Genomic DNA, 27045 nt, shown 5'->3' with positions numbered 1-27045 from the left:
GGTCATTCTCTGTAGCACTTTGTAAGCCAGATTCTTTGCTAGTTTGGTTTGTTGTTTAGTCAATTTGCAATTATGTCTGACTCTTCATGATCTCTTTTAGGGTTTTCTTGACAAAGATAACTGGAGTGATTTGTTATTTCCTTCTCCAGTTCATTTTAAAGATGAGGAAACTGAAGCAAATGGGGGTTAAGTGACTTGCTTAGTGTCACAGAGTATCTGAGGCTGGATTTGAATTCAGGAGATGTCTTCCTGATTCCAAGCCCACTGTCCTATCCACCGCATCACTTAGCTTCCCCTTTATAAGCCAGAAGACACACACACACACACACACACACACACACACACACACACACACACACACACAAAATAGCACACACTAACCCTCTCCTCTAAAGGTTTTGCATAGCCCTAGATGTAAGAACCCAAGAGACAAGACCATGTGGCCCCACCTAAGTTACTGTTTATGTAGCAGCTATGAATGGAGAAACAAGACGCACACCACCACTAGTTTGTTTAATAAAGAAAAAGAATAATTTATGGGAGCAAAAAAACAGTATATTTTTAGTTGCATGTATTTATGTGGAGCACATGAAAAATTATAAAGGTTATAGATGTACTGTGTCATATCACTTAATTTAGATAAAGTTCGGTTTCTAACTATTTGGTTAATTTGTCTTATTTGTCTCCACAGCTGTAGCAGCCAACTCAGATTTGTTTTCTTTGTTCCAGATTATTCTCAGCTGTCAAGGAGCTAGAAAACAAGTCTAGAATTTCACATTTACAAATAGTTTCATTATATTTCATAGCTGGAAGCTACCTGAGACATAATTACAGATGGGAAAACAGAGGTGCACAGAAATTTAATTCCATGCATTTCACTTTATAGTCATTAAAGATATAGGTATAAAATAACTAGGCTAGGCGCTGGGGATATGAAAACCCAAACCAAATAGTCCTTGCCCTCAATGTGCTTGCATTCTACTTGGGGAAGAGAAAGCAAGAGAGGGAATGCTCTAAGTACTCAAGAAAGTAAATAAAAAGAGTATACAACTATCCAAAGAAAGGAAGTAAAATTCTCATTGTACTTTCGAAGAGGACTAGTGCCATCATGGGGTGATGTCTTGACTGAGGCAGTCGGAGTCTTCAGCCTCACTCTCTCATGCAGAGGCACTGAAGTCTAGTGGCAAGTCACAAGTCTTTGAAGAGCTATCATGTGGAAGAGGGATTAAATTAGCCAAAGAACCAAGAAGTAAGTGAAATGGATAAAAGTGGCAAAGACTTTGCAAATTTAGGCTTTATGAAAGGAAACGCTTCCAAAAATGAGAGTTTTCAAAGTGGAATTGGATATCTAGGAACTGGGTGGTGCAATGACTACAGTCTTGATCCTGGAGGCAGGAAGAGCAAAGTTTTGGAGTTCTACAAATTGTATGACCCTGGGAAGGTTACTTAAGTTCTGTTTGCCTCAGTTTCTTCATCTGTAAAATGGGGTTAATAATAGGATATATAATTCCCAAGGTTGTTGGGAAGATCAAATGAGATAATATTTGCAAAGCATTTCATAAGCCTTAAGGTGCTAAATAAATGTTTGCTATTATTATTTTTTATTATTTTAACTAAGGAGACAGGGAGTTACTGTACACTAGAGTTCTTCAATCAAAGGCAGGATACTTCGAGTTGGTTACGTCAATGTGAATTTTTGGATGACTCGATTTACCTTTGATTTTGAGAAACCCCAGTACTAAGCACATCTATTTTAATTTAAATGTTTAGCACCTTTTTGTTATGTCAGGAAGCCCAGCTCCTCAGTTTGACCTTCATCTTTAATTTGTCACAGCTGACCATTTTCTACTGCCATTGCTGCTGAATGTTAGGAGGTTTCCACAGCTGTTTGTAGTGAGTCTTTGTAGGCTTCCCAAAGGTATAAAGAGACTCTCTGGTTCAGTATCTCTTTAGAGTTGGCATCAAGAGCTGTATCTTCTCTCAGGGAAATGGTTCCAAGAGCCTTTGGTTGTGTGTGGTGCCCAGATTAATGAGCCTATCCCTTTATTTTGATGAAAAAGTGGGTTTTCTGACTACTTGGAAGTCCTGTATTTATTTCCAAGTTAACAGTTATATGTAACTATATTGCAAAGGGAATTCTGGTTCAGGTGCAGGTTGGACTAGATGGCTTTCTGAAGCCAAGACCATGTGATTCTTTGAATATCTTTTCCCATAGTCAATAATATGTGGAATCAGGAAGATTCATTTTCCTGAGTTCAAATTCAGCCTTAGAAAATTTCTGGGAAAGTAATTTTGTAAAAGAACTGGAGAATGAAATGGCAAACTCTCTAGTATCTTTGTCAAGAAAACCAAAAATGGACTCACATAGAGTCTGACATAACTAAAATGACTGAACAACAATGACATTTTTGAGTAGAAGTCAGCTGTGCTTAGATGAGTTTTAGGAATGTGGGAACTAGGTAGAGATCAGAAAGAGGGAGAGTCTAGAGAGAAACCAATGAAGATATGATTACTAAATACAAGTGATTTGCTCCAAGTCATGTGGTTAGTAGGACAACTAGCTAGCACATTGGACAGAGGACCAAGCCTAGAAGCAGGAAGGTTCATCATCCTGAGTTCAAATCTGGCCTCTGACACATAGTAGCTATGTGACCCTGGGCAAGTCACCTAACACTGTTTGCCTCAGTTTACATGTCTGCCAAATGAACTAGAGAAGGATATGGCAAACCACTCTTTTACCTTTACCAAGAAAGCCCCAAATGGGGATCAGGAAGAGCTGTATTTGAAATAGTACATCCACTGCATCACATTGCCTCTTTTTTGTTGTTCAGTCCATTGTACCACCTAAACTGCCCCTTGCAATTTATTAAAACCATACATTTTTCAAATAAATGTCTTAAATTCAGCTGACCCAATTTTTGACTCGTGCACAACTTCCAGTCCTAGTTTCTTACTTCCCACCTTCCTCCCTTCAAAACATGTTTTATATCTTTTTATATTGATAGCAAAATAAATTATTGTACATATCTATTCTCACCTGCTCCTAATTTTCTCTCAAGCCTGTTCTTTCCAGATGAAACAATTCAACATGACTAAACATTTTAATTCTTTGACTTTCAAAAGAAACAAAACCATTTTGCAACTGATCCAACAAAGATAAACCCTCCAATATTCTGAATTTAATTTAGACAAACAAGAATTATATTTCATCACAAGTGAAATTTTAGCATATGAGTTAGGAGGTCAGAGAGCATTTGACTGGTTTCCAATGAGTTCAAGTCACCAGGCATAGAAGATAAATGATGCTAAAAGAATTCCAAGGTGTAATTACTAATAAATTATGAGTTATGTCAGGGAGGAAGGGGAAAAGATCTTTGAAAAATCTTGGAAAATGAAAGAGGAACCATAAGAAAAAAGGATAAATTTTTCCAATTTTAAGTATACACCCCAAAGGGGAATCTCAGGATACTCTCTGTCTCTGTCCCATTTAGATGCAGGATGGCCAATTCCACACCGGAGGGTCAACAACTGTGTGTCCACAGAGATTGCCCATCCAAGAGCACTCAGTTTAACACTGAGGCGAGACTTCCCACACACTAGAACATCTTCCAGTATCAGAAGGGGAATCTGATAGACAGACCCCAAAATCCAGCGGCCAGACTGATCTGGGGCCAATGGGAGAGAGAGCACAAAAGAGTTCCCACAAAGATATCACCCAAAAGATGGGGGTTTCAGGAGTCAAAGAAAAGGCTCCTTCCTACCTGAGAAGCTGTGTCCTCATGGATGATCCAGGGTATGGGAGTAGCTTTCAGGAGAGCCAAAAACATTGGGAGCCAAGATGTTATGGGGTACAGGTGTGTACCCCTGGGGTTTGGGAAAGATACCTTTTGCAAGAATGCAAGACTCCAAAACTTAGCTTAGAGAGAAATGTATTGATTTAGGAGGTAATGCTGAGAATGGCAAGGAGGATAGCAAGGTGGAACAGCAAGATGGGGAGCAGTTCCTTGGGAGGACAGCATGAATGGAAAGGCTGTTCCCCCCGATGACTTCAATAGTTGCCTTCAAGCCTATGAAGGCCTGCCACATGGAAGAAGTAATATATCTGTTTTGATCATCCCACAAGACAAATCTAACAGTAATGGTTCCAAGCTCCAGCGAAGTCAATTTTAATTTCATATGAAGAGAAACTGCCTAACAATTCAGGTTGTACAAGAATGGGAGAGATTGGCTAAGGAATCTGTGAGTTCACTCTCATTGGAGACCTTCAAGGATGGCCAGATTACTTCTAGGCAATGTTATAGGATGAACTTTTGCTTCATTATATGTTGGATCGGATGGTTTTTAATGTTCCTTTCAGTTCTAAGATTTTATATAGACTGAGAAATTTAAAATCAGGTCTCTAAAGCAATTTTTCAATGGTACTGCTTTCAAAAAGCAACTTTGTCCATGTGACAATAAAAAGGAAATACTTCCTTGAATTTCCTCATGTATCTCCTTACTCGTTCTAAGTCTCTTGGACTAGATGTGTTAGAGAAATCTAAAGAAATACCTACATTCTGAGAGGTTGTTATATGAGAAGTAAATATAAAGCTTCAGAAACTAGAAGTATCAACAGCACCTTCTCAGAAAGACTTTCAAAATGACCCAAAATACTCAAGTGAGTCTCAGAACTAGATCTCCCAACCCTAGCCCTTAGTGTGGTTCTTTCACTTGAGGAACGTAAGTCTTCTGTTACATTACCTTCTAATGTATTTTTAGTAGTCTCAAAGTTTAATTAAAACACTATTCAGTAAAACCAAAGATGCTCAGGCTCAAATTTCTTCAGGCACCAGCATTTACTTTATGGTTTCCCAACTCTTCAACATTATTTATCCTGCAGAAATCAGCCCTCCTGGTCTCTGCCAGACTAAGTGTGCACAATCAATAAATCAGCACCCTCATTAGGGAGCTGAGAACAAAAAGAAATTGCTTCTCTTTCCTATTTTACATGAAATTGTAACATTGGTATATAGATCAGCTGCATAATCCTTTCATTAAAATTGAACAGTTGTTCAATCTACTGCAAATTTAGAAGCACATGAAGTTTTCCAATAGTGAAGTGGGAAAAGAGGCTTAATTCAACTCAAGCTAAAGAAATAAAACAAAATTTATGTAAACATTTCATGATAGAGGAGCTTTAAGGATATATGAAACAGTGGGGTTCCCTGTCACTGTCCTGTAATACTACCTAAACAGTAACAGAATATGGATAATCAATTCATTGTTCAATAAAACACAGAGCTTTGTTGTTCAGTCATGTTCAGTCATTCCTGACTCTTCATGATCCCATTTGAAGATTTTTTGGCAAAGATACTGGAGTGGTTTGCCATTCCTATAACAGCTCATATATAGAGGAGGAACTGAGGAAGAGCAGGGTTGAATGACTTGCCCAAGAATCACACAGCTAATAAGTGTCTGAGGCTAGATATGAACTCAGGAAGATAAGCCTTCCCAACACCCAGCCTGACACTTGATCCACTGCACCACCTAGCTACCTAACCAGTATACTTTGGTATCCCAGTGCTAGGGACAAAGAAGAATTAATGTAATCGGACCAGTTTCTGCTGTCTTAACAATGATCCTGGTAGTCTGCCAACAGACCAAGGCATTGTTCTCTAATTGGGAATGGATGCTAGTCATCAATTATCATCAATTAAGCATTTACTCTGTGTTGGGCACTCTGCTAAACACTGGGGGCACAAAGACAAAGCACAATCCTTTCCTCCTCAAGGAGCTCATTCTAAGAGGGGATCCATGTAAATAACTGTATTTTTTTTTTGAAATTTTATTTAATTAATTTAGGATATTTTTCCATTGTAACAGATTCATGTTTTTTCCCTGTCCTCCCTCAACCCCCCCCCTCCTGTAGCCAACCCACAATTCCTCTGGGTTTTACATGTGTCATTGATCAAGACCCATTTCCATACCATTGATATTTGCACTAGGGTGATCGTTTAGAGTCTACATCCCCCAATTGTGTATATATTGTATGTGTGTGCTGTACAGGAGTGTGTGCAGGCTAAATCTGAGCCAATCTCAAAGCAGAAGCACTAAGCATTGAAGAGGATCTGGAAAGACCTCTTGCAGAAAGCAGAATTTGAGTTGAGGCAGAGACAAGGAGGGAAATCATTCCAGCTCTGAGCATTGTCAAATCGTGGACTTGTCCAGAGTCCATCAGTCAATATTTCACACTTGAACCAGGGTCTTCCTGGCTCTGAGTACAGCTCTCTAACTATGATATGGCACTAGATCTCCACATGTGGTTCCTTTAATCACTTTCCAAAGACTGTTATCTAAGAGAAACTAATTTTTGCTAAATTTTGCTTCTATAAATGTTGTAGCATTTAATGTTTAAGCAACAAGATAGTCAAGGACCTAGGCAGGAAAAACTCATTGCAGAGCAAATGCCTACAATTTCCTAATGTCTCTTGGGAAATCTTTTAATGGGCATTTTAGAGACGTGCAGTGGATGAGAGAAGTAAGTATTTATATTTTGTGAAAATTAGAAGAGTTGGGAGATTTGGGGATTCTACCCTCGAGAATAATTGTTCCACATGACTGCAAGGGCAGACTTGGGAGGATGCCAAGGAATCCACAAACATTCATCAAGCAAGAAGGAGCTATAACAGGGTATTGGCTCAGTTTTGCAACTTAATAGGTAATTCAAGCATGAAGAATGACCTTACAGTTTACATTTGGTACATTGGCTCCTAACAGATGGGCTTCATCTGTCCAACAACAATGGAGACAAATTCAGGACACCTTTTACAAACAGCCTCAAAGTTCTGCCTTCATGTTTCATGGAGGTGAAATAATTTATGCACATTCAACAATTCAGTAATATAAAAGGAAAAAAAAAGGTTTCAGCACCAACCACATGCAAGATACTATGCTAAATACGTAGATGGAACAAAACAGTCCCTACCCTCAAGAAGCTTAAATTTCACTAGAGAGTTATCACGTGTATAAGACTATATATACCAACCAAAAGTTGGTATCATGAGAGACAAGGGAGGAAGGCAATGTGCTGGGTCTAGAGTCAGAAAGATTCATCTTGCTGAGTCCAAATCTGGCCTTAAACACTTACTACCTGTGTGACTTTGGGCAAGTCACTTAACCCTATTTGGCTTAGTTCTTCATCTGTAAAATGAGCTAGAGGAAAAAATGGTAACCCACTCCAATGTCATTGCCAAGAAAATCCCAAATGAGATCATAAACAGTCCAATTACAACTGAAATGACTGAACTGTGAAGTAGGTATCAAACAGGTAGCAGAAGAGCCAGGAAAATAACAGTGTCAAGGAAGAAAGTATACAGGAGGTGGAATTAGTCAATAATCTCAAAGACTACAGAGAGGTAAAAAGGATAAGGACCAAGAAAGAAGGCTCTGGCTTTAGTTTTTAAGATACATTTCAACTGAGAGGTGGGGTTGGAAGAAGTCAAGAAATGACTGAGTGGTAAGAAGGTAAGATCTGAGATAAAGGATAGTCACCAATTGTGACCTATCTTATTTATTCAGATGAATGAAGGAATATTGTTCTTATTTTATTAAAGGAAAAAGGGGATAGCAACATGGAATTTCATTCTTTCCCATGTTTTATTTTTCTCCTTAAATTGTGTATTTTGAACTTAAACACCAAAAAATAACATTTCCATATAGAGCAGATCACAAAGAACATTATTTTAGGTGAAGCTGTGAATCTCATTTTTTTAAAAATCTTTATGACTAATTATATATGTTTCAAGTTCTTATACTTTCAAATCTGTTCTGCTGATCTGTTTCCTTCCAAAATTCTTTTTTATACATTAAAAAATACATTAATAGTAAGTAATAGTAATGCAAAAAATATCATCTTTTTTTACATTACTAGTACTGGCCCACCTCATCAATTAAATACCAAGAGAAAGAAAAAATGAACTATCACAAATAAACTTAAGGAAGCAAAACAAATCCACACAGTGGCTATGTTGAAATATTTATATTAGAACACCTTGTGTCCTTTATCTTTCTGTCAAGAGGTTGGTAGCATGCTTCATCACAACTCCTCTGGAAAAATTGTTGATTATCACATTCATCAGAGTTCTTAAGTCTTTCAAAACTTTTTTCTTCACATTGTTGCTGTCCTTTTATAGATTGTTCTGGTTCTTGCTCTCCTTTAGTTTAAAAAAATAACCAAGTTCCTTTAAAGATATCTATTTCACAGGGAGCCCTGGTTCATTTTTGAGTCCTGCTTTGACAAAAATAACCCTTACCAAAGGCTGGTTACAGAGCTGTCCTTACAAAAAATGTTCATGCAATATTAAATATCCAATTTGTACACCATCATAATAGCTAATCTCTTTGCAGAGGTGCATTTTCCTCATTTTACTGGTATAGCAAGCTTCATTTTTACATGTTCATAGAATCATAGAATTACATTAAAAATCACAGAGAGAATTAACATTCAACTATTCTAATATGGTGGCTTTGAGTCAGAGAAGTGAATTGGCTGGTCAAGGTCAGGTTATACCAGGTATTTAGTGACAGAGCTAGAATTCAAGCCCAAATCTTATAACTCCTAATACAGGGAATTTTTTTTTGCCCATTGTACCACACACTCCATTGCTCTAAAGGATAGTTTTCTTTTGATGCCATTCTCATGTCAAGCAAATAAACTGATCCTTTTGGAACATCCAGAGCCAGAATTTAATATCGACACCATTCTGAATTTGAAGTGCTCACAGATTGCCTCCAAAGTATACTTGTATTTAGAGCAAGCAAAATATCTTTGAAACTAACATATTGAACAATTTAATGTGCCTAATATTTATAGAGTGTTCCTATGTGCCAAACACTGTGCTAAGCACTTTACAGTTATGATGCTATTTGATCCTCACAGCAACACTGGAAGGTATGTGCTATTATTATCACCATTTTATAGTTAAGAAAACTGAAGCAAACAGTGCTCAATTGACTTTCTCAGGGTAACATAACTACCATTTTAGGTCATATTTGAACTCAGATCTTCCTGACTCCAAGACCCAGAGCTCGTTCCACTGCACCATTTTTATCTATTAATCATTTAACAATCAAAGCTGGGGCTAAAAATACAGTGTCTACTTATAGGTCTAATCCCACTATTTATTGATCAGCATGAGAGCTTAGAACTGCACCATTTTCTACCTGGACCACTTCATTACTTCTTGGGCATCCTGGTTCCCCCTTTCCATCTCCAACTTCTGTGGGTTACCATAATGATGCCAAATTTAGTGCAGATACTCCAATGGCTTAGCCCACTGAAATTCAACATTTTTAAACTCAAATTACCCACCAGTCTCAGCTTCCCAAGGCTCAGGATTTATAAGCATGTGCCATAATACCCATCTCTATTATATACTTTAAAAACTATACTTAATAGTCATTTTTTCTCTTATTATATTAGAGGTACTGCCAGGCAGGACAATAGATGGAGATTCAGTTCTGAAGTTAGGAGAGCCTGAGTTCAAATCTGTTCTCAGACACCTCCTAGCTGTGTGACCCTGGGGAATTTACTTAAGCCCAATTGCCTAGCCCTTACCGCTCTTCTGCCTTGGAACTGACATTTAGTATTGGTTCTAAGACAGCAGGTAAGAGTTGTTTATTTGTTTTTTTAATTATATTAGAGACTCTCAAGTCTCAAAGTGCCAAGTCCTTGTAACCTTGCTTTAGTCTCAATGATTTCCTTTCTTCTTAATGCATTACCCATTAATAACACTTGCTATCTAATCTAGCAACATCTTGGCAGACCCAGACCTGGCAACCATTCTACTTGGCACTATTCTTTGGTTCCTTGATGTGAGCCAATAGAACTTTTCTTTTATGTTGGTCTCTTTTTTTTTCTTTTTTTAAATAGAACTGCCAACGGAACACCACTGGAGAGCATTGTGAAAAGTGTCCAGATGGCTATATCGCAGACGTTATCAGAGGAGTTCCTAGATTCTGCCAGCCATGCCCTTGCCCCTTGCCCCATATGGCCAAGTAAGTTTAATACAAATGTCACTTTGGGTATTTGTGTTTTTCCTCTCTCTCATTCCTTTCACCCCTTTGATGAAACTCTCCATTGTTTTGGAGAGGTGCTTTTTTTCCACAGCAAAAAGGTGGCTTGTTCCCACTTGCAAAGGAAGAAAATCAGAATGTTTTCCCCTTCCATTCTTGTTCTTTTAATTAAAAATCAAAATTTCATTCAACCTGACTGCTTCTAGTCATTCCATCAGTTTCCCCGATGCTTCCAACATGTTCAGCTCTTATCTGCCTTTCAGAAAGGACCCGTTCATTCAGTTATCATATCTACTGATACTAATCTGTGGGGAAATAGATGTGACAAGAGTGAAAATTTTCATTTCCACTATTTATTTTCATCCATACTTTCAAGCCTCACTTTCGAACCTCCTGTTGTTCAGTATGTTTTTTTCTCACTGATCAATTATCCAAGTTGTACACTTGAACACAGTCCTCGGTCATGTCAGGCAAATCACGTGTCCACTTTCCAGAAAGGGGACATGACATGGAGATTTGAGCACTGGGTTTGCATTCAGGAAGTCTTAGGTTCAAATCCCACCCCAGGCACTTAATAGCTCTGTGAACAGAAATAATAAGATCGATTCCACATCATTGTTTTGAATATTAAGTGAGATAATGTATGTAAATTGCTTTGCAAAACTAAAATAGCTATCTAAATGCAAGATAGTATTTTTATTATTACCTGAATAGATCTCTCCTGCTATATTACAATAGTTTGGGTTAAATGTGTTCTATCTAGCATTCTAATTATTCCAGGTTTCACTTACTATTTCATTATATAAGACTCTCATTGCAACATCTACATTTTTTTAAAAAATGATTTTCCTGACCTTGAGCTTAGACAGATTCTTTAGGTATGACTAGGGAAGGGGGAGATGAATTAGAATGATAGCCTTTGGGGGTACCTTCTAATTATATTATTCTATGATTGCATTTTTCCCTTATGTGAGTGACAAAAATTTCCTGTCTGAATTATCCAACACTAATTTGTTGGGAGATGAGGTACTCACAATCTCATTCCCCATGCATCAATACTCTTCTCCCACATCATTATTTTTAAATTGCTATTGCAAAAAGTTATTCTCAATTTCAAGCCAGGATTCCCAGTGCCTTAGGCTCTGAGTAAGCTAGGCTCCTCTGAAAGCTTTGTTAACACTTTCAAGTCACCAAAATGGTGAGTGGCTAGAAAGAATGGCATACTATTTACTCCACAAATTTCCACTGGTGCCACACATCTATTCTTATTTTTTTCTTTTTCTGAGTGGTTTGTGGCCAGGAAAAAGCCAAGATTCCAGGAGAATTTGGCTAGGTAGATATCAGTTTCTGGACAAAAGTATTTGAAGAGGCCCATGGCAAATCAAATGATGTAAGTGGAGAGAAGGGGGCAGATCTAAGAAGTGCTGCAGAGATCGAATCCCCAAGACTTGGCAACTGATTGGACAGATGGAGTGAGGGAAAATGAGGAGCTACAGATGATCAGAAGTTACAAACCTAAATGAATGGAAAAATGGTCTGGACCTAAACAAAGAGGGCAGTTTGGTAGAAGGATGAATTTGGAGGAAAGAATGATTTATTGGAGGAGGAAAGAACAGCCAGAGGAAAGGTAGATTATTCATGTGGGGGTCAGATAGGTAGTACAGTTTCTCTTCAGGTTTAAAACAGAAAGGTAGTGAGAGGGTCATAGTTCTGAGTCCTCCATGCCCCTTTGTAGGTCTTATTTTATTGTGTTCATTTTCATTATACTCCCTATCCCTAGAACTATGCCTTGGAACAGCCCAGGCACCCACCCATTCAACTTCTTCCCTCCCTGTACCTCCTCCAGCCCTGGAAAGCAATGTCTTAAGACCCAGAAGCCCTGGGCTCTGTGAGATAGCTATAGAGTCCAATAGGAAGGCTGAAGTCTGTGATGAGAAAGGAGCCTGGCTGTTGTGTAACTCTGGCTGATCTTATAAATATGATGTTGATTAAATGGGCAAAGCCCTAAAAAAAAAATGCTGGTTCTGATTTCGAATATGTTCTCAGACAATTTCTAGTTGTGTGACACTGGTCTAGTCTCCTAACCCTATTTGCCTCATTTCCTCATCTGTTAAATGAGCTGGAAAAGGAAATGACAAACCACTCCTTGTATCTGTTGCCAAAAAAACTAGGGTCATAAAAAGTTAGATACAACTGAAATGACTAAACAACAACAAAGATTATTCATATAGAAAGAGGAAGAAATAATAGTTGGAGCATGAGAATAAAGCTGAAAGAAACTTTAAAGCCATCACATCTATTTTATGGATAGAAAAACTGAGGTCTTGAAAGATTTAAGTGACTTGACCAGGGTCTCACAACTGTTAATTGTTCAGAGGTTGGTTCAAGACCAAGTCTTCCTAACTCCAAATCCAGTGATGTCTTCCCTCTAAAATTATGTACAATTTATGCTGCATATATTTTGTTTGTACAAAATTGTTTACATGTAATTTTCTCCATTAGAATGTGAGCTCCTTGAGAACAGGGACTGGTTTTTGTCATTATAGGTATCTATAAGGCTTAGCATAGTTTCTGTCACATAGTAGGTATTTGATTAATGTTTGTTGATTTAACTATAACTACATCATGCTGTCAAAAAAGCTGCACTGGCAACCATGAAATATTTAAAAATCTTAAAGAACCTTCTCCTCTCCCTCCCCTGGTATATGGGGTTTGTCTAGGAAAACAAAAGACAATAATTAAATAGATGCGACAGCAATGGTGGGGTTTTTAATTTATTTACCTAATCAATTAATTTAGAATATTTTCCCATGGTTACATGGTCCCTGTTCTTTCCCTACCCCATCCCAGAGCCAATGAGCAATTCCACTGGGTTTTACATGTATCATTGTTCAAAACCTATTTCTATATTATTAGTATTTACATTAGAGTGATCATTTAAAGCCAACATCCCCAATCATATCCCCATCAAACCATATGATCAAGCAGTTGTTTTTCTTCAGCATTTCTGCTCCCACAGTTCTTTCTCTGGATGTGGATAGCATCTTTCTCATAAGTCCCTCAGAATTGTCCTGGCTCACTGCATTGCTGCTAGTAGAGAAGTCCATTACATTCAATTGTACCACAGTGTATCAGTGTCTGTATACAATGTTCTCCTGGTTCTGATCCTTTCCCTCTACATCAATTCCTGGAGGTCCTTCCAGTTCACATGGAATTCCCCCAGATCATCTTTCCTTTCAGCACAATAGTATTCCATCACCAACATATACCACAATGTGTTCAGCCATTCCCCAATTGAAGGGCATCCCCTCATTTTCCAGTTTTTCGCCACCACAAAGAGCGCAGCTATGAATATTCTTGTACAAGTCTTTTTCCTTATTATCTCTTTGGGTTACAAACCCAGCAGTGCTATGACTGGATCAAAGGGCAGACAGTCTTTTAAAGCCCTTTGGGCATAGTTCCAAATTGCCCTCCAGAAAGGTTGGACCAAGTCACAACTCCACCAGCAATGCATTAGTGTTCCAGTTTTGCCACATTCCTTCCAATATTTATTACTTTTCTTTGCTGTCTTATTGGCCAATCTGCTAGGCGTGAGGTGGTGCCTCAGAGTTGTTTTGATTTGCATTTCTCTAATTATGAGAGATTTAGAACATGTTTTCATGTACTTATTGAAAGTTTTTATTTCTTTATCTAAAATTGCTTATTCATATCCCTTACCCATTTATCAATTGGGGAATGGTCATGGATGGGTTTTGATCCACACTATGGAAGGGATTAGGGCAGCTCAGAAGTGCAGTGGGTAGAGTTCCAAACCTAGAGTCAAGAAGACTCATCTTCATGAGTTCAGATCTGGCCTCAAACACTTATTAGCTGTGTAACCTTAGAAAAGCCACTTAACCCTGTGAGTCTCAGTTTCCTCATCTGTAAAATGAGCTGCAGAAGTATCTTTGCCAAGAAATCCTAAATGGAGTCCCAAAGAGTCAGACATAACTGAAACAATTGAACAACAGAATGGAAATGGGTAATACTTTGGATGAGATCATGGATACCCTGAGGTATTGAAGGTTATGATTTACACTGATCTATCCATGTTCTCTCATCTGGGCCCACTATAATGCAGTAATTCATGTTAGGATCTAAACTGTGACCCTGACTTTATTATTACTGCATACTGGACAATTTAGAGAACTAACTTCAGCTACTGATTAAACATCTAATTACAATCAAGAGTCTTATTTTTTTCTGTTCTTTTCATTTTCCTTCCATATTTATAGGCCATGATGCTCAAAAGCTATGGCTCCCTCACAAGATTACCAAATTATTGTGGTATTGTGAAAAGCCTAGATATAAAGTTCAGAGATCCATGTCAAAAAAATTGACAATTTTATAAAAATATTTTAGCATAGTGAAGAACTGGCCTCAGAGCTAAAAAGACCTAAGTTCAATTCTCACCTTCAATACATATTGACTATGCAACCCTTGGCCTGTTACTTAATCTCTCAATGTTTTAGGCAACTCTTTAAGACTATATATTGAAAGCAGCAGGCAAGACTAAAGCAGATTGAGGGTAACCAACAAGCTTCAAACACATTGATGAGTTAGGGGGATATCTGCCCTAAACATGTGAAGCTGTACCCTGACAGAATGGGTGAAAGAGAACAATTTTTTTCCAAGGACCACGAAGGAGATTGGAGTAAGCACAGTGGTGCTTAGCGATACCAAGGTCTCATCCAGTGCATCCTGGACCATAGCCAGTCATCTTTACTTTTGTCTTGCCACTGGACTTCAATGACTCTTGAAAAGAGATTGATAACATTGATGGCTTTGGGCAATTCTGCTTTCCCTAAATCCAATTCATGTGCAAGTCAAGGCATCACCCATGATGTCATTGGTCCTCTTTGAAACAAAGAATGAACAACAAATTAAAGAGAAATTAAGAGAAGTCACTTTCCTGATTTCAGAGTTCTTTATACCAATGAAGTCATAAATCCAGCCCCTATCACTATCCACTACAAATTAAATAAACCATCAAATCTCCTTGGGCCTCCATTTCTTTATATGTAAAATTCTGGGGAGAAAGAATGAAAGACAGGAGAAGGGTAGACTAAAGGGTAGACTAGCACTGGACGATATCCATTATTCCTTCAACTCCAACAGTCTGTGATTTTGTAATACTTCAACCTTACTCACACATTGAAGTATTAAGAATTTGAGCATATATATTCAAAATTTGGGTCCCCAGGACAAATGACCATTCTGAAAAGCAAAATATAATAATTGAAAGATTTTTTTTAAACAAGAATGAAAAAAGTCTGTTTCTTTTGTAAAGTCCCCAAGGAGCTTCTGAGAGCATGCAGTTCCAATTGACTCTAAGGAAGAAGCATGGGATTGAGGGTAGGTTGAGAAATGATTCCAGGGTTTGAGTTCCTTAGCCAACAAAAACCAACTTGCCCTAAAATTTAACATAAACAGTGCTGACTACAACATGAAGTGATCCATGCTGTATCACAATCTCCAAGTGACTGCCCATTGGCTACACGGTTATTACAGAGAATTGTCTGCATAGATTTTAAGTATTTATTTGGGCACTGACCAAATATTCTACCCTTTCTTACCTGCCAGTGGGTCCCTTGGCAGTAATTCCAATGAAGAGAAACATCATATTTGGAACATTGAAATGCTGGGGCAGGAGGGGAGAAAAGATTAAGGCATATTCCCCTAGACATTAGCAGATGTTTCAGGGCTCTGAATCTAAGAACTGATCAGTCATGTTGTCTTCAAAAATAAATTATTCTAAAGGCTTTTGAATTTTCCAAGTTCTGTACTCTAAACTGAAAGTGTTTCTCTTAGTGAACTCAGTAATCTAAACCATCAAAATAAAGGGAGTAAAAAGAAAAGAAAAAGGCCAAAGAAGGGTAATTTGGTTGGAATGTTTTTTTAGCAAACTGTTACAGAAGATAAATTATTAGCATTGCTTTTCCCAGAGAGTCACAGATTGTCTTCTGAGTGGTTTGTTTTATAAATGTCTCCAAACAAGGCAAACAAGTCCATTTGTTTTCTTCCAAATAAAATTAGCTAAGAGGTGCTGGTATATGCAGGACCATGAGAGTACTGTGGCTACATTTCAGCTTGCACAGTATCAGAGCCAAAACACTTAAAAGTCTTTAAAACATTCACCTTTGCCTTCTTTGGGTAGATAGATCCATGTGCAGAAGCCAAATTTTACAAATATAGAAATGTAACACTCAATTTTCCTTGCCTTAATAATCAGAAAACAGTATGTGTTCTCTCCTTTCCCAAACATTCCTAATACTTTCCATCCCTCATTTAAAATGATTTTTGCCCAAAGGGAATTAGGAAATAATAATACTAAAGAGAGGAGACATAAAGACTAGAATCTTTGAGCATCTGAATCACCCCCTGCCTTTTCACTCTTAACTATAAACAGAGCAGGAAAGAGATTTGATATCTAGTAAACACTGATTTTCATAACCAAAATCAACATTTAATGTGTCTACAGAGTGCAGGGCAGTATATTAGGTGCTTAGCTCCCCTAGAACTTAAACGATGTTTGCTTCTTTGCCTTGAGAAACTTAATATCTAGGGTAGAAACAAAATGGAAAAGCCTAAATATAGCCCATCCTCAATTATCCACACCAGTGGAAGATGGCTATAATTCAGTTAATACAAAACAGTAAACAATGTCAAAAACTGCATTTTGGTTTAGAATTCATTTTGTGCTTAGATTTGAAAACAAGTATGTAACATCTGCAAAAGAAGAGTATTGGACTTGAGCACCTCTGAGGTTATATTAATGTAACACCAGTGGTTGTATGTAGTAGTAGATGGTTTGTAAGGTGTCCCTGAGGAAAGTACAATGAGCCAGATGACCAAACTTTTTCTTTCCTACCCCCTTTGTCCCTAGAGATTTAATTATCAATTATATTATAAACAATTAGCTCATTTTTTTGACCTATGGACAATATAATGACCTTTCAGGTCTACACCCTCCTCTGCTTCCACTTTATGGAGTTTAAATAATATTAGTAGTAAAATCACAATAATTCTAGGCCCCCCAGTTAGAAAATTCATAATATTTAGGCAGAGGTTTGGCTCTCTGTCCTAATTAAAAGTTATGGCTGTCCCTGATCACTTTATGGTTGACATAAAATTGAAGTTATCAGAAATGTCTGGGTAAAGAATCAAGCACAGTAGGTTACAGTTACCATGAGGGAAAGCTGAGGAAAGAGAAAACCTTTTCTTGGAATTTCACTCAGTCCTGAAGAAAGTAGATATGACCCATTGCTTCAGTTAAAGATCTCTGTTCCAAGATCCCTGCCAGACACCCAGAATCCTTCATAATCTCTCTCTTCTCTTCTGAATCTCAGCTTTACTTTTTTTTCCTCATTTCTCCTATTGCTCTTATACTAGCACTTTCTTCTGGCTCAATCCAATATATTCTGGAAAAGCCTGGGGATTCCTACTGGTAAGCTATCAATGCCACCTTCCCTACCTGCCACCTCAATCTGTCTTTGTGTATCTCTTTCAGAATTCCTGAGTATAACTCAATACTAATGAGGGTCTAAGATTACAAAAGTCCCAAATCACTTTTAATACTGAGAATGAAATGCTTGTCCCTTTGTACCACATATCCCAAGATGCCGATCAGTTCTTAAAGTTGGTTAGTGTTATTACATTAATATCCTACTCCCTTATGATGATCTAAGAAGTCATAATTCTTTGAACAAAATAATGAAGAGCTGTAAAAAACTAAGAAACTGTCCATATTAATCTTCTCTGGTTAAATAACTCCCCTGATCCCTACTAAGGGCTAGAAATGATGAACACTATTTCTTTTTTTAAAATGTACTTTTTACCCATTTTTTACATTGCTGTCACTTCCAAGTATTAATCCTGGCAGCTACTTCATAATGAAAAATAATTAAACAAAATGAACTAACACAGCCATAACTTACAATGTATGACTCATTTGACATGAAAAGTCTGTCACCTCCTCATAAAGGGCTAAATCTAAGACTCTAAATTAATCAGGATTCTTTCAACATTATCTTCTTTTATGTATTGGAAACCCCACTTATTGTGTTTTCTTCTGTTCCAAAATGCCTTTCAATTAATTAAAATTCTAATGTCTATCAATTTTGTCTTTTTTTTTATATTATTGAAGTTACTTTGTTTTCTTAAGAAATTTGCTTACTTCACTCTGAATCAGTTCACACAAATCTTCTCAAGTTTTTCTGGATCATTCTCTATATCTTTTGTTAATATATAAGAATATCCTATTATATTCTTGTAACACATGTGTTAAACCATTCAACAAATTATGGGTGCCTACTTGGCTTTATTACTACAAAAAAAATAGAATCACTACTGAGACTGATTCAAATAATTCTTCCAAGGAAAAGCAACTTTTTCTCTATTTCTAAAATTGGCATAGAAGATGAAGTGATTGTGGTAGCAGATTGATATTGAACTTAACACACACAGAAAAGAAAACTTTTCCATATAGGGATTTTATATAAACTATGAATATCTGTAACATGCCTTTTGTTTTATTTTATTTATTTGTGTTTTATTTTAAAACCCTTATCAGGAATCAGTACTATGTTCTTCTAATTCTGTTCACATATTTTTTGCATTAGTTCAGGCAAGACTTTCTAGGTTTCAGTAAAACTTTTCCTTTCATCCTTTCTTAGGAAGCAATATTATTGCCTTATGATCATATATCATAATTTGTTCAGCCACTCCTAAATTAATAGACATTTCTTTGTTTCAAATTCTCTACTACAACAAAAATAGGTGCTATTTTTATACAAAATGCTTTTTTATATTTTTTTTCCTCTGATCAATTTGAGATTTAGGCCCAATATGGCTGGGTCAAAGGATATGCAGTTTAGTGAGTTTGGGGGCATAGTTTCAAAATGCTTTCTGAAATGACTGGAGCAGTTCACATTTCCACCAAGAGTACAATAGAGAGTCTATCTTTCCATTGACCTAAGACAATTATAATTTTCCTTTTTATTATCTGATGGATTAATATGATAGATATGAGGTAGAACCTCAGAGTTGTTTAAATTTTAATTTCTCTAATTACTAATGACTTCGAGCATTTTTTCATATGCTTGCTCTTGAATTTCTTCCTTTCAGAACTATCTGTTCATATTCTTTGACCATGTATCTATTAGGGAACATATATATAAAGTTTTGTACCTAATTGGGTTATACAATTCTTAAGCTCACAAATGTCTATTATAATTAGTATCATAAAAATGAGATATTTTTGGCCAACAAAGGACTTGATAGATTGTGTAGAAGAAAACTGTAATGGAGATAGTAAAAAATTAAAGATGAATTTCCACTCGTATCATTTTTTCTGATTCTCTCTTCTCAAATTCTAGTTTTGCAGTGTCCTGCTATAGGAAAAGTGGGGTAATAAGGTGCATTTGTAAAGAAAAATATGCTGGGCCCAACTGTGAAAGGTAAGTCAACAATTTTCATAATTTTATTTTTGTTCATTATATAAATTTCTTTTTTCTAAAACATAATAATTGGGGGTATTTTTGTAAATAAAAATGAGCTTTTCTCTGGGAAATGTCATGATTTAGTGTATAGAAAACAACTATTGAGCCTTAGGTTAAAGTTCCACCTTGGATTCATACAGGCTATGTGATCCTGACAAGTCATTTAATGTCTCAGCAATCTTAGCAACTCTAAGACATACATTAGAGTGAAGGTGCCAGTCTGTATTGGTAGATGCACTTTTCTTACCCAAGAGTTCCCTAGATTGTTGAAATCAAAGGCCCAGACACTCTGCTTATCTCAGAGAACATATGCATCTTACATCAGGCAACAGACTGGAAAAGAAATGAATTGTCTCTACCCTCTTTCCTGAAAAGTAACTGAATTCTCATGAAAGCTTTAATGATCCTCTAACATGCATTTGTTTCTGCAGTTAGAATGTCAGCTCCTCAAGAATAGACATTGTTTCATTCTTCATATTTCCATCTCTAGAGCCTAGCACAGTGCTTGGCACATGATACTAAATAAATGCTTATTGATTGATTAACTGATTGGATAACAAGAATTCCTTTATTTTTAAATTGAATTTTATTCTTCTTTAATTATCATATATTGATTTTCTCTCCTTCCCTTTCTCCCTCTCTAAATGGCAGTAGAGGATGGTACCCTTTTATAATAAATATACAGTGTCAAATAAAGCAGATTCCCACACTGTCCATGCCCCAACTCTTTTATATTCTGTATGTTAGTCTATCGCCTCTCTATCAGGAAATGAGTAATATTCTTTATCATCTATTTTCTGATATTATAGTTTGTTATTCTGTTGGTCAGAGTTCTGAAGTCTTTCAAAGTTCTTTGTTCTTACAATGTTGTTCTTATATTATGAATTATTCTCCTGGTTCTGCACACCTCATTCTGCATCATTTTATATGTATTACCAAGTTTCTCTAAAAATCATCCCTTTTGTAATCTTTAATGGCAAAACAGTATTCTATTATATTCATATATGGTGATTTATTTAGACATTCCCTAATCAATGAACACTCCCTTTGCTTCCAGTTCTTTGCCACTAAAATAGATATAATATGTGTGGTCCTTTTCTTCTTTCTTTGATCTCATTGGGGTATCAGCCAAGCACCATGTTGTTGAGTGTTATTGATTCTACTCAAAAAGAGATCCTGGTTCCTGAGGATCTAAGACTTTCCACTAAGTGGCTTTCTAAAGTTTCCTTTCTATCCCCATCGCTGACAAATGCTGTTTTCTAAGATAAAAAGACTAATTGAAAGAAACATACTTAAAGATCAAATTTTAATTTTCCTCAAAAAGACCATTGTCCGCACTGGACCTATGGGCTTCTTTTGGTGTTCAGTTGTGTCAGCAATGAGTACCATAAAAACAAGTATGATTTCCTCTGGTGTCCAGAACCCATGTGATTCTCTTCAGACATTCTGGGGGGGAGGGGGGGAACAGGAGCTGTGATGAGAAAATTGTGTTCCACCAGAGGAAGGCTACCAACCCACAGAGACGAGGATTCAAAGAGAATGTTGTCTAGGTGCCCCAACCTTAATGGTCTAGTCTAGGGCTCCAGAAATAGGTAGCCTCTACCCAAAAAAAGCTTAAAGGAAAAGAAATTCATTGCCCAACAGAACTCATTCCAGTGTCATTTTAAAATCTTAAAAATGTAAAAAGAAGGAGAAAAAATATCAGGTGATCAAAAGGTTTCTGGGATTTGGGGTTGAGTGGAATAATTTTTACCAAGACAAATTAAGAACAGAAATATAGTCCCATTTTCCCCCTATGAAGGAAGACCTAATAGTGAATATCAGATTCCCTATGTGACTCAACCTCTCACCTCTAAGAAAAAATGAGCAAAGAGTGGCCATTTGCCCAATGGGCCCATTTTCCTGTCACTGGGTAGAAGAGAAGATTGCTAATCAGCTTTGGAGTCTCTCTTCTGTTTCTGTGACTCAACGTCTATGTAGCTTCCTAAGGATTAAGCAATATTACTAAGTGAGGAGTGTTTGCTGATCCCTCTAAAAAGAGTTAATGACTTTGATCCCATCCCTGCTGATTAAATGCAGGACTTTCAGCAAATAAATAGGCCAGTCCTTCTTTAGTAACCCAGTACTGAAGAAAAAAAAGTCTACATCCAGATAACTTTCACCACAGGAATCAGTCAACAATCAGTCAGTCAATAAACATTTAGTCATTTACTATGTGCCAAGATCAATGCTAAGCTCTGCAGATAAAATCAAGATGGCAAAAGCACATTGGCTGCTCTGGAGGCTCTCACATTTTAAAGGGATAAACAATAGGCAAAACAACTATAAACATACAAGATATATGGTGTAAATGTTTGGCCAGCTCATTAGCTAGCTCATCACCAGTTTAAATTCAAGATGATAATTTTTTTACTCCCATTAGTAAATGGAAGGTAAATTCAGAGGGAACACACTGGAAGTAAGATGGGAGGAGAACTGGAAAAGTCTCTGATAGAAGGTGGGATTTAAACTGTCTTGACTAAATGTTGGTACACGAGGGTCCTCCAATCTGTACCTGGGGATCAGTTGGACCCTCCTGCTCTTTCTTTAGTTCAAATTCAGACTGGCCCTGGGATTAAATCCATTTTCCATATAAAAGGACAAAATGATTATCACATCATTTCTAAAGCAATGGGTATCACCTTGGCTAAGGCTATCATTCCAGATAAGAGCAGGGAGTAAGATTCCTAACATCTGCTCTTACTTCTAAAGTAAGTCCTTTACTGATTAATGAAAACTACTCTGAGTACTTACCATGTTCCTTCCCTCCACTTTCACCAAAACAACACTGTCCTAAGAACTTAGAAATAAGCATTTTCTCATGCAATTAATTCATGTCACTAACAGAGGTAGCTAGGTGGTACAACAGTAAGAGTTCTGGTCCTGGAGTCAGGAAGATCTCAGTTCAAATTGGCCTCAGATATTTATTTTCTTTTTTTTTTAATAAAGAGAAAAAGAATAGAACACCAAAAAAAAAATGAAACTTAGTCTTGCCCATGTAGAATTCCAGTCCTGGAAAGAATCCTGAGATATCATCTAGCCCAGTCTTTTCATTTTTCAGGAAACTGGTGGGTCCCATTCAGACTACATGTGTACTTTGCAAAGGTTACCCCTTTCATATGGGAGTGAATCATTTTTAACCATCTAATCATTTAAGGATGCAAAACTTAGAGTAGTCTCAACTGTACCTAGTAAAAGCTGAGTATTCATGTGCCAGAAAAGCAATTAGGCAGCCAGCAAAAATAATAACTATACCTGGACATAGATGGCATGGGTATCTTTCCCCTCCCCTCTCATTTGCACGGATCTCCAGTAGAGACTTGGAGTTTAAACAATGAGGAAACCCCACTTCCGGTTTGGAGCTACTTGGTGATACATGGGAAAATAGCCATTGCCTGATTATGACCCAGTCTGCAGAAAAGAAGATTTAGGAAATGTACAGGACAGTCACCATAAGTTAGAGTAAGATTTCTCCCCCTCAACATTTATCCCAGTATCAGAAGAAACTGATGAAAGAAAAGTCTCAGCACAAAATGTTCTTATTTTAATAATAAATAATAGTTATATATTTAGGGTGGTTCTGATAATAATAATTGATAACAATATCAACCATCACTAATATTTATATAGTGCTTACTATGTGCCAGGCAGTGGGCTAAGCACTTTATTATCTCATTTGATTCTCATAACAACCCTGGGGGGGGGGGGGGTAAGTGCTATTATTACCCACATTTTATAGGTGAGGAAATGAAGGCAAACAGAGGTTAAATGACTTGCCCAGGGATATATGTCTGAGGGTGGATTTGAACTCAGTTCTTCCTGATTCCAGGTCCTGCCTAAACAGTACTGGGAAAGCTACTATTTGTCTTAGGATAGAGACACCTTTTTTTTCTGAAAGAGCAAAGCAGTGACCCAAGCAAGGATTGGAAATAAGCCTAGAACTAGAGCAGGGGAGCCATGAGAAGCTGGGGTGGCCACTTAACTAGAGTAGCCTGAAGCCGCCTTCTTCCCCTAGCATAGGGAAAGTGTTTCTTTTCTTTTCTTTTAAACATTTACTTTTTCTTTATAAACAGTATTCATTTTAGTAGTCTAGGTATACTTATTAGGAATACAATGGAAAAAGGAAATGGAAGGGGGAGGAGAGAAGGGAAAAGAGAGAGAGGGAAGGAGGGAGAGAGAAGAAGAGGAATGTTTTGTAACAATTTCTCAGAAGAGAGAGAGAAATTCATACCAGGAAATCCATCTAGGCAATGATTTGGTAATAAGATTGGGGCAAATAGTCAGTTGCCTGACATTTATTAAGCTCCTACAATGTGCCAGGCACTGTGCTAAGCACAGATAATAAAAAGAAAGATGAAGCTATAGCCTGTTTTTAGGAGTTCACAGTATAATGGGGGAGAAACAAATAACTATGTACAAAAAAAGTTGTATTTAGGATAAATTAGAGACAATCAAAGGAGGGAAGAGGCTAGAATTAAGAGAGAGATTAGGAAAAGTTTCCTATAGAAGGTGGGATTTCAGCTGAAACTTCAAGGAACCCAGGAGACAGAGAAGAGAAGGGAGAGCATTCCAGGTATGGGAGACAGTCAAAGAAAATGTTCAGAGCCAGAAGACAGAGTATTTCATGTGAGGAACAACAAGGAGGCCTGTTAATCAGCAAATAAATAATTCTTCAGAGCCTACTATATGCCAGATACTGTACTAAATGCTGGGGTAGAGTGCCAGGCACATAGTAGGCAAAGAAGCTTCCACTTAAGACTGTGTCACTAGGTTGAAAAGTATATGCTGGGATATATGACATAAGAAATCTTATAGAGGTATGTTGAGACATGAGGGTATAGATTGTAAAGGGCTATGAACACCAAACAGAAAACCTTATATTTTATTTTGAATGAACAACATCTTTCACCACTCCACTAACTACCCTACTTCACTACTGCTACATGCAAGTTAGGAAAATGAACCTACAGGAATAGATGTAGCTCAAATTAATTCACACAATTAGTGAAGCCAAGGCTAAAACCAAAGCCTTCTCACTCCTAGTCCAAAGCTTTTCTAATTTTAATTCTAATTTTTAAAATCTAAATAATAATTCTAATTTCTATTAGTTAATAAACCTATTTCAATGAGTATTCAAACAATGCCTCTCATAAAACCTTGATTATGTTTTTCTCCTTGGCTTGCCTGGAATGATAAATTAATTGATATCTATTTTTTATTCTTATTTTGATGATTATGTTATCCATGTGTCCTTGGTATATAAGAAAAGAGCAAGAGAATAAGCAGGGCAGCAAGTCTATTGATCTGAAGGTGTTTATTAAATTCACAGAATCCTATGTTTACAAGTGAAAAGAATCTTAGAGAAGATCTAGTCCTAATCTCTCATTTTATAAATTAGGAAACTTAGGTCCAGAGAAGTTAAATGACTTTTCCAAAGTCAGCCAACTTGTAAGTGTCTAATCTAGGTTTTCCTAATTCAAGTTTAGAATTTTACTCACTACTCTATGAATTTAATTGTATTGAATTGAACTGAAGAGCTCTCTAAGGTTAGCAGCCACCATTAAGTAGATCAGGAATTCAGTATGCTCTCCATCTTCAATATATCAACAAAATTCTCCTGGAAAGTAATCCTCTCATTCTCCAGAGAATTCTCCTAGAATGAATGTGTTTCCCTTGTAAGGAGAGAGATTTTTCTAACCGGAAGGTGACAAGCCTTTGTTTTTGTTTAAAGCAGTAGAAATAGTCATGAACCAATCTCAGAGGACCTTAGGGGGATGTAGTCAAGATCCTGTCACTTATTACCTACATGATGTCTGGCAAGTGACTTTGCCTCTTCCCAGTCCTCCCACCTAGAATCACTACACTATCTACCTCACAGAGTTGTTGCAAACATCAAATTGTATATATGAAGAGGCTTTACAAAATTCTAAGGTAAGATATAAACATAAAGTGGTAGTATCCCAGTTGACTATCTCCACCATTAACATAGGAAGGATGGTGGAAATAAACCATTGAGTGGCCAACAGTCACAAAAATTCCCCCAGCAATGGATGATTAAGAAGACCATGGACATGATAGCTGAATATTAAGGAAAGCCAAGGAAAGGGTAAGAGGATGAGGAAGGAGCAGGCACCCAGAAGTAAGGTTGCACCATATTCATATAATAACCTTCAAAAGGTGGTCTTGGATGCTAAAAACAATGAGTTTGGATCATATCTATTTTCCAGGAAATAGCTTCTTTCTAGTTGATATTCAGTCTTAAAAACAAAAGCAATGACTAAAATTATGAAATTCAAATCTCACACTCATTAGATTGGCCTCAGAATTTTATTACCTTCACTCATTTCCCTGAATTCATTGAGTCATTTTGCAAAGCTAGAAATAGAATCAAGGTTTCCTCCACCCAGCCCAATGCTCAATTAATTGCAAAGTTTCAAGTTCTCCAGGGAAGGAAACACTCAGCACCAGAGGCAGGGCTATTAATATGCTAACATCTGTATTTTAGCTCAGGAAAATCTGCAGGGTTTGTTTTAAGGATGGAGAGGGAATTGGGATAGGTTCTAGGCCAAAGATAGGGTCCAGGATAATCTTGATGAGCTTCCATTGAATTATGACATTGATGATACTATCCAAAAAAGCTTCTTAGGTGAATAGGATTAGCCTGGGAAAAAGTAAAGTGAGTTTATGGAAGAATGGATATCAACAGGATTATAACTCTTTGGAGATCATATAAAAGAAAATAAAATGGAGAGGAAAGGATAAATTAAGTCTCATGGTTAGTGGACTGTAGCCAAGGAAAGTGAGTAGAAAGCCTTTGACCATATGGCCTAGGAACTAAGGGAGTAGACTTGGGAGGTCAGCCCTGTTGTTCATGGAGGAGTAACTTACTGCTCGTTTGGGCTTCAAATTTCTTACAAATCTCATGGTTCAGTAGCATGAGAAAGTGCAAGTGCAGGAACTAAATTTTAACAGTTTCTCAAGGGTTTTGCATACAGTATTAACTCTCCTTTTGAAGTCCTGTCCTTAAGTAAGACATCCAAATGCCCTTGTTTCTGTTTTACAGTTTTCGATTCTGGTATAGATTGTTGTTGTTCAGTTGTTTCAATCATGTCCAGCTCTTCTGACCCAAATTGGAGTTTTCTTGGCAAAAATATTGGAGTGGTTTGCCATTCCTTCTCTAGTTCATTTTACAGATGAGGAAACTGAGTCCAATAGGATTAAGTGGCTTATCATGGGTCATAGAACTAAGAAGTCTCTGAGGCCAGATTGGCACTTGGGAAATGAATCTTTCTGATTCCAGACCTGATAATCAATTCATTGTATCACCTATAACTCATTTACTATATAACTCACTTACTATATAACTCACCTATAACTCATGGTACGTGTTTTACCACAAATTCCTTCAGGATAT

General features: G+C 37.1%; 1 protein-coding gene across 2 annotated transcripts in view; it reads left to right on the top strand.

Annotated features, from left to right (window-relative positions):
- The window catches only part of LAMA4 (laminin subunit alpha 4), a 202355-nt gene that overhangs the window by 64152 nt on the left and 111158 nt on the right, over positions 1–27045 (top strand). For both annotated transcript variants that reach the window (XM_056818671.1, XM_007485204.2), the window contains exons 3-4: positions 9911–10035; positions 19470–19550. In XM_056818671.1, the coding sequence (XP_056674649.1) occupies positions 9911–10035; positions 19470–19550 (206 nt within the window). The remainder of the gene's footprint in view (positions 1–9910; positions 10036–19469; positions 19551–27045) is intronic.

The sequence above is a fragment of the Monodelphis domestica genome, chromosome 2 (assembly GCF_027887165.1).
Source record: "Monodelphis domestica isolate mMonDom1 chromosome 2, mMonDom1.pri, whole genome shotgun sequence".
Lineage (NCBI taxonomy): Eukaryota > Metazoa > Chordata > Mammalia > Didelphimorphia > Didelphidae > Monodelphis > Monodelphis domestica.
This window is presented reverse-complemented; position numbering and strand designations above follow the sequence as displayed.